Below are 15,427 nucleotides of genomic sequence, written 5' to 3' on the forward strand. Positions count from 1 at the left end.
AATTATTCTAGACGCGTTTTGAGCTCCAGAGTCGCTAAATGGAACTAGAACCGAACGTGTGACCCCCCACCAATGGATCGCTCTACGAACGGGGAATCCATTGGTGGAGTCGCAGGTTTCGGTTCGAGTCGCATTTAGCACTCCGGAACTCAAAACGCGTCTAGAGTTTCGGCCGCCTTCACCGTTCCTGGATCACTCCCACCTTGCAGAAAGGTTCAACGGATGCTTCTATAACGTTCGCTGGTTTTGACCCCGGACGAGTCCAGACTCACTCACGGATAGAAAATTAGAACCCCCGACTGGAAAAAATCCTCATGAGCGTACGTGCGGTGGGTTTGAACCCGGAACTCTTCTGACTTCTCAAACTGACCACAACCCACGCGGCCACGGCACCGCCGCCGCCGGTCGAGGACAAGCGAGGGTTCCACCTGGATCCCCTTGTTTCGATTCGCGGTCGCCGCGCCACGACACCCTGCAGCCACGAAGGGCCATACCGTCGCTCTGTCTCTCTCGCACTCATGGGGGTCCCGTATATGTGCGAGAGAGACAGACGAAACGACTCCGCGGGTCCCTGGGTCCCGCGCTACGGGCGTCGCCGTGCGAGGTCTCCGAGGTTGCCGCCATCGCCGTGTTCCCCGAGCGGGCAGACTGACTCCGAGAGTCTCGCTCTGTCTCTCTCGCACCCGCACGGGACGCCCCGTGAGTGCGAGAGAGAGAGCGACGATAAACGACTCTCGGAATCAGTCTGCGGGGCAAGAGGCAGGCCGGGCGAGTGGCCGCGTGGCCGCTCTACATCACCTCGACGTTATCTGGAGTTGTGGTGGCGGCTGTGTCGGCGGTAGCGCCACGCCCATACTCATCCCCTTCGCCCCCCCCCCCCTTTCTCCCCTCCCTCCCCTGCACGGCGCGGCCGCAGCGGGGGGACCTTATTTATGCCTGCTCTGGATACCATGCGCGGTGTCCAGTGCAGTGTACCTACACCGCCATGCTTTTCCACAGTGTACTTACACTTGAATTCAAAAATACTTCGGAAAAGTACCAAAAAAACGTCTTTCTGGAGTTTCGCTAGGGACCCCAAAGAGTCTTTCTGAAGTCTCTCAGTGAAGTCTTCCTGGAGTCTCCCATAGGAATGCTGGACTTTAGCCCAGAGACCGGCCGGCATCCCATAACTCATCTCACCCGTTCCATCCGAGAAACCGAGCCGAGCCGAACCGAGCCGAGCCGAGCCGAGCCGAGCCGAGCCTGGGCGGTCCGAACAGGAGGCGAAGCAGCGTTATTTCTAAAGCCGCGTTGACCACCACCACGCTCTCCGCGTGGCGGAGCAGCAGCAGACTGATTCCGAGAGTCGTCTTCGTCGCTCAGTCTCTCTCGCAACCGCGCGGGACGCCCCGTGAGCGCGAGAGAGACAGAGCGACGAAACCGCCCCTCGGAATGAGTCCGCAGTGCGCACTCCACTGGGAGACGGCGACTCCAGAACCAGCAATCACGCAATGCACGTCGCCGAACTTGACTCCGCGTTCTGCAGACTGAGAGTCGTTCTCGTCGCTCTGTCTCTCTCGCACCTGTACGGCACGCCCCATGAGTGCGAGACAGACAGAGCGACGACTCTCGGAGTCAGTCTGCAGGAGCGCGGTTCTACGAAGACAGCGGCGTCGGGGCGCCGCGTTGCAGCATGCTGATTCCGCGCACTGCGGTCTCTCTCGCACTCATGGGGCGTCTCGCATGGGTGCGAGAGAGACGGAGCGACTGCAGACTCCGCCCGCGGCGCGTCTGGGCGCGTCGTGGCGTCGCGGCGGCCGCGCCACTGCAACTCCACGACGCCATGGGGCCATGGGGCCTGGCTAGGCACGGCCAGGCACGGCCAGGCACGGCGGCCCGGGCCGCAGCCATAAGCCTCCCGTGTTACCCGATAATATAAACCTCGTTGTTACTTTAGTGCCGCCGCGTTGCCCGGCCGGTCGGCCTGCCTCGTATGTTGCACGCGGAATCGCTCATTGTTTTATCACGCCACTGCAAAAAAAAAGCAAAGAAAAAAAACAACGGACCGAACGAGCTTGCACACTTCGCGCTGCCGTCGTAAAGTTTTTCTGGATTTTGACTGTGTATTTTGTTCATATTTCGTTCGGGTCTGCGTTGCCCAGGTGCAGCGCAGCGTGCGTCGGCGCCTCCAGCACGCCGAGCGCGGTCGCTCTGTCTCTCTCGCACCCCTGCGGCGCGCCCCGTGAGAGCGAGAGAGACAGAGCGCGCTGTCGGCCGCCTGCAGCAGCAGACTCATTCCGAGAGTCGTTTTCGTCGCTCTGCCTCTCTCGCACTCATGGGGCGACCCGTGCAGGTGCGAGAGAGGCAGAGCGACGAAAACGACTCTCGGAATCAGTCCACGGCAGCAGCCCTGGGGTCTCCAACAAGAAGGCCCTCTCTACAAAGTTGCGGCTTTCTATCTTTGTCCCACCTCCACCCCGTTGCGCCCCGCCACGCTCCGCCATGCCCCGCCATGCCCCGCCATGTACGGACTGCGCCGCTTTATGGCTTCTGAGAAGGAGAAGGGCTGCCGGGCTGCCGGCCCTTTAGACACATTGCGTACGAAGGACGGAGTACGGAGTACGAAGTACGAGGAGCGGGCGCCAGCCAGCGCCGCCCATTCGCCTCGCTCTGTCTCTCTCGCACCTGCAACAAGGCGTCCGCCCGCCCCAGGAGTGCGAGAGACAGACCCTCCCGGCCGAAGAGGGGCGGTCCGACGGTGTTTTCCGAACGCGCCGAAAGCATACCCCAAAACAACCCCAAGGCCGCCGCCAGTGAGATTCTGAGATTCAGACAGGTGGTCTGAGTTTGGAGTTTGGGCACCATGGTTTTCGGAAGCAATGGTCTAAAGATCGACACTGCTGATGCAAGTGTAGACCAAGTACACACAGTGCAGGCTTTGAAGTGTGGCGCAGCTTGGTTCAAGTTTCAAAGTGTGAACGACATTTAGGTCCACGCTTGCAGGCACAGAACTTTCCACGGTACAATCAGAACATATCGGAACATATTAACAGATAGGCAACTTGGTTGGCCCATAAACAATCTTTATATTTTCCTATTTGTTTCAATGTGCAACACATACCTGTCAAATATTTGTTGATCACGCTGAGTTGTGTATATCCAACCTTGGATGGGGATGGCTGCATCACCAAACGGCAGAATGATATTGTCAACGAATAGCACTCATCACTTAATTTTGTCCAAACACTTGAGTCTTATCACTGGTCACAAATAAAATAAAAACTGAGGAGGCAATATTAAGTCTTGAAGTCTTGAAGGAAAGAAGCACTAATAGGAGTTCCTTTCTTGATCTCATTGTGAAGATTCCTGGGGCCCGTCGGACCAGGCCATAGTGAGGTTCGTAGGCCCTATAAGGGGGACACAATTTCAGAGTTTTGAAGCGTGTCAACAAGCGTGACGTCCTGTCGCGTTCCCTTCGTTCAATTTGTTTCATGATTTCACTGACACAGCACTCAAATTTGCGTGGAACAGTCCAAAAACGAAATAAACGAGCCAAAAGCACCCACGAAAACGCGCGTAGAACATTTGCGACGCAACTACAACTAAACAAAATCAGACAGAGCTGCCAACATAGAAAGTTACAATAAAACAATGTATCAGGTATAGTCTTCAGTAAAATCTTTATTCAGACATGATAAATGGTGTGCATGAAAAGACGCAAGAATGATTAGGGAGGATTTTGGTAGTTTACTCAAACAGTTGGGATATTCTTTTAATTTCTTATGTTGGCACCATCGCCGAGGTCTGTTTTGTTTTGTTGCGTGAAGTGCGAGCCCGTGTCTGCTTCTTGGCTCGTTTATTCCGTTTTTCGAACTGTTGCAGACAAATTTGAGTGCAACGCGGCAGTGAAATCCTGAAACAAACAAATTGAACAAAGACGTCACGTATGTTGACACGCCTTAAAACTCTGAAGTTGTCGCCATCTAATTAGGTCCGCCTAACCTCACCTGGTCCGCCAGCTTCTTTTCTGTAAGACCGAATTTATGGTACCACCTTAGTGCTGATTTACTTTGTGACCAGTGATAAGAATCAAGTTTTAGGACAAAATTAAGTGATGTCTGCTATTCGTGGACAAAAACATTCTATTGTTTGGTTATGCGTGGACCCAGCTGGTCACCACCTCAAAGTGTAGACTTCGTCCAAAAAAAGACATTTTTTTAAATTTTATATTGCTTTCTACTGTTCCAACGGGAACATTAAAGCACCTTAAGCACGTCCAGCTCCTCAGCCTACCTCCCGCTCCTCCTCCTTCTTCTCCTCGTGGCCCTAGGCGGAAAGGGAAGCGCCCTTGTCAGCCGATCCCTCCCGCCCACTCTTTTCGACGCGCGTTTTGTCCAGAGAGGAATCCAGAGGCCGCGACGCGCCGCGCGATGATTATACACGAAAATGAAGAGGAACACACACACACTCACACACAGCCGACGTGTGTGGGGGGACGCGGCTGCCGTACGTCAAAACGAATGGGAATTATCGGTAGCGGAAGAAGCGCACCTCCTGGCTGCGTTTCAACACGTTGTTATTTTCCTCGTCGTGTCTAAGTGCTTGTGTGTGTGTGTGTGTGTGTGTGTGTGTGTGTCTGTGTGCGAGTGTGCGAGTGTGAGTGCGTGTGTGTGACACTGGGCGTCCCTAGACTGTGCCGACCGACGCTGCGCGCTGCGCCCCCGGGGCCCCACATCACACTCCGCAGACTGATTCCGAGAGTCATTTTCGTCACTCTGTCTCTCTCGCACTCACGGGGCGTCCCGCATCGGTGCGAGGGAGACAGAGCGACGAAAATGACTCTCGGAATCAGTCTGCCGCTCGGCAAGTGCTGTGCGTTGCGCCGCGCGGGGGTGACAGTTTTCCCGTGGGCAGGTGTTACGTGTTTTGGTGGACGCGCTGCGCCCGGCTTGCGTAGAGAAATGGCTGCATGTTTTATTCATGTCCACCGTGTGATTTGCATGGCGAGCCTCCTGGACGGCGTCCTGGACGGCGTCCTGGACGTCCTGCCGGAGACTCGTTCCGAGAGTCGTCGCTCTGTCTCTCTCGCACCCACACGGGGCGCGCCGTGAGTGCGAGAGAGACGGAGCGGCGACTCTCGGAACGAGTCCGCCGCTGGACGCGGCTCCACATCACTCACTTCGCCTGCCCGGTCACTTCATTCAATCACTCTCTTGCATACCGCCCACACGGGAGGAAAACAACAACAACAACAACAACAAACGAGCAAAAAAAGTCAAAAAAAGTTTGGATCCGGCGGGATTTGAACCCGGGCCCGGTTCGGGTGGCGCGGGAAACGACGCGCACGTGCACACCACGTGGCGCCCCGGCCGGGACGACGTGCCGCGGACACGCGGACGTGCCAATCGGGGTGCCGACGGTGCCGACGGGTACATTGGTAAAACCGTGAAACCGCATCGCGGTGTGGCGCCATTACCGATACTACACCGTACCGATGGACACGTCGGCAGCGAGGAGAGGGAGAAGAAGCAGGGGGAGACGGGTCCCACCCCCACCGTAAAAACGGAGGTGGGTCCCACCCCTACACTGTAACGCGAGTTTCTGGAGGAGCATTGTGGTTCCGTATGTTGCTTCTGAAAGATACTAAAGTGGGCATACCTGTGAGGAGTCAGTATCAAACACAGTTTCAAAAGTATCTGGAGTTTTGGCCTCCTCCCGCGGTCTTCTGGCCCACTGTGTGCCTCCACAATATCCCAAACGTAACGCAACGGCGATTGGAATTCTTGTCGTCGTGAACTGATTGGTTTTCCCTTTCTTTCCAGATGCATACCTGCCAGAGGAAACCCCGTCTTTCTCTCATTTGGCATACGGTCTTGAGGCCGGTTTACTAATTTCTCGTTTAGGAAGAGCATCGGTCGCGTGGCGGCGGGTGGCGGGGCGCGTGCCTGATGCTGATAGCTTGATTGCTCCTCGTTCGCGGAGTGATAAAGATCCAGTCGTGCAAATCCAATTGACTCGCGGTGTTGCTCTATTTCGTGACTCCGTTTCTTTTCCCACATTTTTTTTTTCGAGTCAGTATCCCAGGGCGATGTTTGCAACGTAGAGTCCTTGTGTGAGGACCTTCCTTGGGGACGCACGTGTCGAGTCGGCCAGCACCACCCTGACTCCGAAAGAACGTTTCGTCGCTCTGTCTCTCTCGCACCCTCACGCAACGCTTCATGAGTGCGAGAGAGACAGAGCGACGAAACGTTCCTTCGGAGTCGGGCGGCAGCGCGGCAGCACAACCTTGGCGAGGCGTCCGCGCGCCACGGCGCCGATTCGGTGGCCGTGCTGCCCTCTAGCGGCGGCGCCCGCAAGCGCGCCGAGCGCGGCGCGCGGGGTATCGCCAGAGCGCGGGCCGGTACAGTGCGTTCGCCTGGAGGAGGCCGTGCAGTGGGTCAGAAGACCGGCGCCGGCGGCGGTCGAAACTCTAGACGCGTTTTGAGCTACAGAATCACTAAACAGGACTCTAACCGAGCGTGTGACCCCCGCCAATGGATTCTTCGTTCGGAGAGCATTCCATTGGTGGGGTCACACGTTCTGTTCGAGTCCCATGAAGCGACTCTGGAGCTCAAAACGCGTCTAGAAATTTGGCTGCTTCCACCGGAGTTGGTTTTCAAATTAATTTTTTTTTTTTTTAATTTTAAATGACGAGGGTTGTTGTTTCCCAAACGTGTCCAGTAGGTTCAAAGGGGGAAAATGAGGTGTCAAAGTCAAGTCCTCCTTTTCCAATGTCACCTTTAATAAAACCGAGGTCATGCCCTGCCCGCCCTTCGACGTGCAGCATACTGAGTCCCTCGTCTCCTCGTAGCTTACAAAAATATATGCACTTCTCTGTTCGCGAGGCACTTGAAGAGTGTCACATAAACGTGCGCGATTTCGCAACTATTGTCCTGAAATTATTGTCTGTCGTTTTGGTTTAGACCGTCAGCCGAAAATTCATTTTGATTTGCCCGCCAGCTGAAAAAAAAACGGGCGGCTCTATTTTTGTTTTCCAGCGCGCGGTAAACAGCCGCAAGGGAAGTCCCAGCCACGGCGCCCCCCTTGCCGCGCGCAAGTTTGTGGACACTGTTAACTACAAAAATAAAAGCGTCGCGCTCAATAAATTAATAATTGGTAAACATTTTTTAAAAAATGGTTGAAATGAAACGCAGCCCGTCTTTCCATCATTTGACGTCCGGCTGGAAGCGCGCCTCCTCCAGCTCCTTGCTGCCGGGGCTGCCGGCCGCGACGGACGGCGCGCCGGCCTTCTTGTCGCCCACACTGTACGCCCACTTGTCGTCGGCCGCCCTGTCCGCCTTGTCGCCGCCGGCCTCCGTCTCCAGGAGCACCACGTCGTGGAGGCGCTTGTCCTCCTCCTCGCGGCCCCGGTGCGCCTCCAGGTTCGCCTCCAGGCGACGCAGGACGCCGTCCAGCGACTCCCAGGGCACCTCTGCCGGCCGGGAACGAAAGGGGTGAAGGTCAGTGTCCGACACTACAATAAGAGGGGCAACGCACAGTGGGCCAGATGACCGGCAGAGGCGGCCAAAATTCTAGACGCGTTTTGAGCTCCAGAGTCGCTAAACAGGACTCGATTCAAACACGTGACCCCACGAATGGATTTCTCGTTCGGAGAGCAATCCATTGGTGGGGTCACACGTTCGGTTCGAGTCCCGTTTGTGACTCTGGAGCTCAAAACGCGTCTAGAATTTTGGCTGCCTCCATCGGTCTTCTGGCCCTCTTACCCCCAAAAAAAGTAAAAATCAAAAACAAAAGCCGAATTTAGGCTTCCTTTCAGAAAACTTGTGCGGCCCACACTTCAAAATTGGCTGCCCGCTCGCCACAAAAACAACAGCAAAAATAATAAAAACAACAAGGGGAGGTGTTTGTTTTGTACCACTCAGGTCGATGAGGTCCGCGGGGTTGACGCGCTGGACGCGCTTCGAGGGGCCGGGCGACGTGTCCTGCTGGCGGAACCAAGGCCACGTCTCCTCCGTGCCCCACTCGCCGATCTCGTCCTGCCAAACAAGAGAGCGTCAGAGGTTCGACTCCCGCCGAGGTAAAAATCCATGTTTTACTTTCGTTTTGTGTCTCTGTTTTTGTTTTTATTTTGTTTTTGTCACTGTTTTTGTTTTTGTCTGTTTTTTGTTTAGTCTCTATTTTAGTTTTAGTCTTTGTTTTTTTTTTTGTTTTTTTCGTTTACTTTGTTTGCGTCTTTGTCTTCGCCATTGTCTCTGTGTTTGGGAGCGACTGACCAGCGCCGGGTGCATCCGCTTGCCCATCCGGGGCACGGACTTGGCGGCCTTGGCCATGAGCTCGTCGTAGTTGCGGCGCTGCACCCTGTGCGGCACACTGTGCTGTACAGTGTGCTGCCGCCCCAGCACGGCGTCGTGGCCGCCGAGGGCGGCGTGCGGCGGCCAGTCGCCGTCCTCCACCTGCAAAAAGAACAGCGAGCGCCCCGTCACACAGTGGGCCAGAAGGCCGGCGCCGGCGGCCAAAACTCCAGACGCGTTTTGAGCCCCAGAGTCGCTAAGCAGGACTCGAACCGAACATGTGATCCCACCAATGGATTCCTCGTTCGGAGTGCAATCCATTGGTAGGGTCACGCGCTTGGTCCCATTGAGCGACTCTGAAGCTAAAAACGCGTCCGGGATGTTGACCGCCTCCACCGGTCTTCTGGCCCACTGTGCGTCACAGACATCAACTAGTACTTCTTTCCCTTCCGGGTTAGGCGGTCGTGGTCTGACCTGGAGGGGGCGGGACCGTCGGTCCGGCAGGTGGCTCAGCTGGCTCCCCAGGGCCTGCAGCAGCTCGGCGCGGCGCGGTCGCGCCTCGGCCGTCTTCAGGTACTCGCCCTGGTCCTTGCCCTGGAGACACGCCGACAACGTTAGACGACAACAACACAGCTAAAGCAAAAATCAGCAACGTATCCAACAACAACATCACTGCAAATCCTTGCCTCTCCCGAGGCGCTCTATTCTGTATGACGTAGACGAAACGATGGAAAGGGGCTTCGTCCTTCTACGCGACCAAACCTTGCCGTTCGGATAACCCACTGCGAAAAGTACCAAAAATACGACGTACGGAGAGCCAAGTTTTGGGCACTCCCAGAAGGCATTCCGGGTCCTGAACGCCAAATTTTGGCAACGGAAACCTAGCGTCGCAGGGGCGGCAAGGACATACCAATGGATTTTTGCATGTTGTTGTTTATGTTGTTTTTGGTTGCACGTCACCTTGAGCAGGAAGTCGTCGGGGCCGTCCCCGGAGCGGCGCCCGATCCGCGGCACGGACTTGGCGGTCTTCATGAAGAACTCGTCGTTGCGCTTGCCGATCCGCGGCACCGACTTGGACGCCTTCAGGAAGAAGTGGTCGTAGCCGTTGGCGTAGCTGGGCACCAGCTCGTTCATGTCCGTGCTGCGCCGGTCCACGCGCAGCTGGGGGACGAAACGGAGCGGAGCGTGGCACAGTGGATTTGCCAGAAGGCCGGTGGCGGCGGCCAAAACTCAAGACGCGTTTTGAGCTCCAGAGTCGCTAAGCAGGACTCGAACCAAACGTGTGACCCCACCAATGGATTGCTCTCTGAACGAGGAGTCCATTAGTGGGGTCACATGTTCGGTTCGACTCCTGCTAGCGACTCTGGAGCTCAAAACGTGACTAGAATTTCGGACACCTCCACCGGTCTTCTGGCCGATTGTGGTTTGGTCAACTGTTTTATCAAATACTTTATCCGACGTGCTGGTACAGATTGTTTTGCAGTGGCTTACCGGGGCCTGGTCCGCGTCGTCGCCGCCGCTGCGCCGGCCGATTCTCGGCACCGACTTGGCGGTCTTGAGGAAGAAGTTGTCGTAGTCGCTGGAGCCCATAAGGAAGTTGTCCATGTTGTCGTACTCGTCGCTACGCCGCACCCTGGGCCGCGCCCTGGGCACCCCGGTCGGCTTGTCCTCGGCCAGGACGCCGCTCGCCAGCGCGCAGAGGGCCACCGCCACGCCTGAGAGAGAGCGAGAGAGAGAGAGAGAGAGAGAGAGAGAGAGAGAGAGAGAGAGAGAGAGTCAGGATCGCGGCGATACCCCTTGTCGCTCGCTGCGCGTCGCTACCCCGTGCGTCCGCGGCGCGCGCGCGCGGTCGGGAGCGCCTGTGATGCGGCGCGTAGGCAACCCGCCGGCCCCACGTGCGCAACGGGACGGCTTGGGCCGCTTCGCAGGCGCTAGCCGTGGGCCCGGGGCGGCCAAAACGCGGTTTGAGCTGCAGAGTCGCTAAACAGGACTCGAACCGATCGTGTGACTCTACCAATGGATGCCTCGTTTGGAGAGCAAGCCATTGTTGGGGTCACACGCTCGGTGCGAGACTCGTTTAGCGACTCTGGCGCTCAAAACGCGTCTGCGGAGTTTTGGCCGCCTCCACCGGCCTTCTGGCCCACTGCGCGGCCCCAACTTGAACCACGCACTCACCCAGCAGCTGGACGATGGCGCTGACGCGGCGAGTCGCCGAGCAGCCTCGGGCCGCCATGCTGGCACTCAATGGCTGCAGCAGGAAAAGCGAAAGTACAGTCAAAGCAACCAAACCGCGGCACCGAAACACCGAGGCTTTCTCGAAAAAGTGAAGTCGAACTCGGCTAACTTTGGTCTGCCTGTCGGACTGGGTGGCTGGCTACCTCGCTGGCTACGCTCCGCGGCCCTCCATCGCGTCCACGGTCGCGCTGGGGACTGCACGGCCGGACCACGGCCGCCACGGATGGCTCTCGACGCACGCTCGTGCTGTCCCACTCGCACGCGCACCAGCACGCGCGGGTGCGAGGGAGAGGCGACACGCGAGACGCACGGAGGCGGGAACGTGATCGAGAGTCTGTTATTGCCATGGTTCTCTAGCCGACCGACACCCCCACCCCCTTTTTCTTCGAACCACCCCCAAACGGCAGGCTGGCTGTTGTGCCCGTTGCCTACCTAGCACTGTCAAGGAAATTTAACTCGGTTTTAGGGCACGTTTATCTGTAGCAAAAATTGAAAAATGAATGTTAAATCTTACTAGGTAGGTACAATTTTTTTGGTTTGTTCGAAATATTTCGTAAATTACGACGTATTTTCTTTGTAAGCACAAAACACTTCATTATGACCACTTTTCTATTGAGGCCCAAAAAAAAAGTTTTTAATTTTTTGAGCGTGTTTTGGAACCAGGCCGGGGCAGAGCGCCCCAAAAGACGGACTCGCCGGACCCACTTACCTGAGCACTCCTCGCGAAGCCGATCAGTCGATGCGGATCGATCTCTAATGACGGTTCAAATCGGTGCGGTACGCTTTTATACGGCGGTGTCATCGCCCCTCCCCCCCCCCTCCCCCTCCCCCGTCTACCCCGCATTTCCAAACAACACGGTCCGTGAACAAGTGCAGCGAAGCTCCTTCCTTCCTCCCCTTCCTCTCCTGTTCCTGCTGTGTCGGGGTCATGAGGGCTTGGATCGGTACACTGTAATTAAAAAATCAATTTGAAAACCAAAAGAAAATTTGTGTTCTTGTCTTGGTTTTTGTGGGCTTTTTTTTTTTTTGTTATGGGACCTGTAACTTGACGCGGCCCCCGCAGAAAACTCGATTTAGCTTTCATTTTATTTTGGCCGGCAGTGCTGATGATGATGGACGTAAGCCAGCCGAATATTTTCTATTATTTTGTATTCGAGGAGATGTGAGTTGCTTTTTAGAGTCGTGTTCAGTTCAGTGTTCAGTGAACCCTCAAAGTACGAGTAACACTGTGACGCTGCATGAACTGCACACTCGAGCGAAAGTGAAACGTAGGAATTCAGGAAGAAATTGAAAATACTTGTTTTAAGTCTCATTTTATTAGACTAATTCAAGCAACTCAAACTCATGGCGGAGAGAAAGCAAAGACTGTTGTAAACTAGATCGGTTGGGCCTTATGGGATTTACATTCAGGCATGTTTCAAGGAGTTCTCGTCGGGGTAAAGGTGTGAATGGGTCACAGCTACGTCGGACAGTGCCCTGCTAGTCAGGGAGGTCTACTTGGTTCACAGTGGGGGTGGCCGGGGTTCTTGTCTACTGGTCGAGACTGCTGAGAGGGCCGAGACAGGGCGGGTTCTGCAGGGCAGCCGGCCGCGGCCGGCTAGCCAGGAAGAGCGGGTGGGTCTCCGGTGACGTCACGAAACCTGAAAACAGGAAAACCACACATAGGTTTCAGTCTACACTCATTCAGTCTTAAGTGGAAATTCGCTATTGTGTGGTGCTGCAGCTTTGTAACTTACGCCTGGAAATTCATTCATCCATAGTTATGGCAGATATTTTGTCGAATTTCTTTCTGATCATGGAGAAGTTCTCCAGCATAATGTATGCTGCTTTTCACCGAAAGACATTTAGAGTGTGGCTTGCTAAGACCACATTTAGTGTTCACTGAACGCCCTGGCTTGCAGTAAGCTTTTCATCCGAGGGAGGGCGTGGAGGGACGAGCGTTCCGTTCCACGACAAAGGCGGGCGTCCCACAGTGGGCCAGAAGGCCGGTGCGAACGTGTGACTCCGCCAATGGACTGCTCTCCGAACGAGGCATCCATTGGTGGGGTCACATGGTCGGTTCGAATCCCAATTAGCGACTCTGCAGCTCAAAACACGTCTAGAGTTTTGGCCGCCTCCATCGGTCTTCTGGCCCACTGTGCATGGAGGGAAGAGCGCTCCGCTCCACGACAAAGGTGGGTGTCCCCGTGAGCCACAGGCGTGAGCCACAGGGGGAGGGGAGGGAGACATGTGTACGCGCCGTACGCGACGCCCGCACTGGCAACACACGGACTGACCTACTTCGTCCTGACAAAGAAAAGAATTTATTTCTTTTGAAAATTTTTTAAGTTTTTGTTGTTGTTTTTTTTTTCAGGCCTCGTGAGTGGTGGCACCCGATTTTTGCCGCAGCCGTACGGTACCCCTTTTCCGCCGGGACTTTACAATGTACAATGTGCCCTTACACATTAGCGGGCGAGCACCTACACTCGCCGAAGGGTCCCCACCCCCTCCCCCCGGCCGACAGCCCATGTCGCGGCGAACGTAATGAGGGGCGTCGTGGCGTCGCAGCCACCCCCTTTCCCTCTCTCTTTCTCCCTCTTCCACAGTGGGCCAGAAGACCCGTGGAGGCCAAAACTCTAAACGCCTTTTGAGCTCCGCAGAAAGGGACTCGACCCGACCGTGCGACCCCACCAATGGATTCATCGTTCGGAGGGAGGTTCCTTTGGCGGGGTCACACGTTCGGTTCGAATCCCAGTCACTCTGGAGCTCAAAACGCGTCTAGAATTTTGGCCGCCTCCACCGGTCTTCTGCCCCACTGTGCAGGGGGGCCTCTCCTCTCCCTCTCCTCCCTCCCTACTCTCCTCTTCCCCTGCCTCTTGCCCACCCCCTTCCCTTCGCACCCCCCGCACGCCCACTCCCTCTCCCACTCACACACTTCAACACTATTGTAGCCCTTTTAATCTACCCATCTACCTATGCCGATCGCGCCGCGTCACTATCATGGACCAGGAGAATGATCCCGAGAGTCGTTTTCATCGCTCTGTCTCTCTCGCACTCACGGGGCGTGCCGTACAGATGCGAGAGAGACAAGACCGACGAAAGCAACTCTCGGAATCAGTCTGCACTGTAGGACCGCGTGTGACAGACCAGCACGACAGCTTTGTTTTCGCAAGTAGGCTCAAGTGCCGGACGGATTCCCGCCTATGTTTCGTTTTTGTTGTTGTTTTTGTTTTTCTCCCTGCGGCGCTATTTTCGCAGCGCAGGCCCGACCTGTGCCTCGCAGCTTCGCCTCCACCCATTAGCGCCGCCTCTGTGAAAACCACGGCGGACACGTTTTAAAAAAATGGCGGGAAACCTTTTAGCAGCAGGCAGCCGCAGCCAACGCAGTAGGCAGGTTCCGAGAGTCGTTTTCGTCGCTCTGTCTCTCTCGCCCCGGTACGGAACGCCCCGAGAGTGAGAGAGAGAGAGACAGAGCGACGAAGACGACTCTCGGAATCAGTCTGCAGCCAAGCTGCACTGCAGGAAGAACAGGAAGGAGGGGAGAGTTAAAAGGGCGCTAATGTTTTTCGCCGGTCTGACGCGCCGCCGATGCGATTGGATTAAATCTCCGATGTGATGCCGCCCCGCCGTACTCAGGGGTGGATCCGGGAGGGGGGATGCCTGAAAGGTAGGCAAAAAGCCGCACTTTTCCACCACCCTTTTATGTACAGACATGGTTTTCGTTTGCTCACCTCCCACCCCCCTTCTGAACCCGTCTCTGGACGGCCGTACATCACGGGCAAAACGGTAATCTGGTTTGTTCTACTCTTCATTCAAACTACGTAAGACTTTGCGCTCTTCTTCAATCGCACAACTACACTTCAAGGTCATTCCCCCGTGCATTTAGGTAGGTGAAAAGAAGCGCATGAGCTGTTACGCGCATCATGAAGGACGCTATACGTACGCATGTTACGCCATACTAGTTTTACAACCAGTGATTCCGACTTTCCCGACAGCGATTGTTGACAGAGCAGCAAAGCCTTTTCCCAGCCCGCCCCCACAAGTCTGTGGCTCCGCGAGTTGCCTAAAAAGCTTTCGCCAAGTCGGCTGCAAAGCGGGAAGCTCATTGGCTGTGGCTCCAGCGCGGCGCCGCGTTGCTTGGCAACCGTTTCTGACAGTGTACTCGTCAAGCCTGATCCGCGGGCTGAGCCCCACACCGCGGCCCCGTCACACAGTGGGCCAGAGAACCGGTGGAGGCGGCCAAAACTCCAGACACGTTTTGAGCTCCAGAGTCTCTAAATGGGACTCGAACCGATCGTGTGACTCCGCCAGTGCATTGCTCTCCGAACGAGGAATCCATTGGTGGGGTCACACGTTCGGTTGTAGTCCTATTTAGCGACTCACCGCCTCCACCGGTCTTCTGGCCCACTGTGCGTCAGGCTCCGCTGAACACCTGCCGCGTGGCGCCCCTCTAGGGTTGCCGCCCGGCGGCCCTGTGGGTGGCGCTAGGGTGGCCGCCCTCCCGGAGACTGACCTGGCTTTAGTTATCGGGCGAGTACCAGGCGTTGCAGGCTTCGGTGGCAACCGCACACAGGGCGTTCATCGTGTTGGCCGTGGTATCCACTTCTGGAACAAAGGAACGGCGTCAACATAGCTGCAGTGGGGTGCCCCGCGTGCGAGAGAGACAGAGCGACGAAATGAGTCGTCGGAATCGCTCGGCCGGAGAAAGGGGCGCATAGCCGGGAGGGCGGGGCAGCTCGGGGACGCGACGACGCACTAGGTCGCCTGCTTCCGAAGAGTCATTCCGTCGCTCTGTCTCTGTCGCACTCACGGGGCGTGCCGCATGGGTGCGAGAGAGACAGAGCGACAACACAATCTTTCGGATTCAGGTGGCTGGCCGAGAGGCAAGGGCAGTAGGGGGCAAGGGGCTGTTGTCGAGGTTGTTGTTGTTGTTGGCCTCACCC

The 15,427-nt window shown here is 56.2% G+C and overlaps 2 protein-coding genes across 2 annotated transcripts in view; both read right to left on the minus strand.

Annotated features, from left to right (window-relative positions):
* Positions 1-3,516, minus strand: part of LOC117654429 (eyes absent homolog 2) — a 212,181-nt gene extending 208,665 nt beyond the window's left edge. Inside the window, exon 1 of the mRNA XM_034401054.1 lies at positions 3,101-3,516. Within this exon, the coding sequence (XP_034256945.1) occupies positions 3,101-3,164 (64 nt within the window). The 5' untranslated portion in view covers positions 3,165-3,516. The remainder of the gene's footprint in view (positions 1-3,100) is intronic.
* Positions 3,517-6,746: 3,230 nt separating this feature from the next.
* On the minus strand, positions 6,747-11,245 carry LOC117650719. Its single transcript, XM_034394305.1, has 8 exons — positions 11,215-11,245; positions 10,446-10,518; positions 9,762-9,985; positions 9,231-9,431; positions 8,745-8,864; positions 8,253-8,432; positions 7,895-8,015; positions 6,747-7,450 (listed from the first exon to the last, which is right to left on the minus strand). Exons 2-8 carry the CDS (start codon positions 10,501-10,503, stop codon positions 7,185-7,187), a joined length of 1,170 nt encoding a protein of 389 aa, XP_034250196.1. The 5' UTR covers positions 10,504-10,518; positions 11,215-11,245; the 3' UTR covers positions 6,747-7,184.
* Positions 11,246-15,427: the final 4,182 nt, after the last annotated feature.

Source organism: Thrips palmi, unplaced genomic scaffold (assembly GCF_012932325.1).
Source record: "Thrips palmi isolate BJ-2018 unplaced genomic scaffold, TpBJ-2018v1 HiC_scaffold_10, whole genome shotgun sequence".
Lineage (NCBI taxonomy): Eukaryota > Metazoa > Arthropoda > Insecta > Thysanoptera > Thripidae > Thrips > Thrips palmi.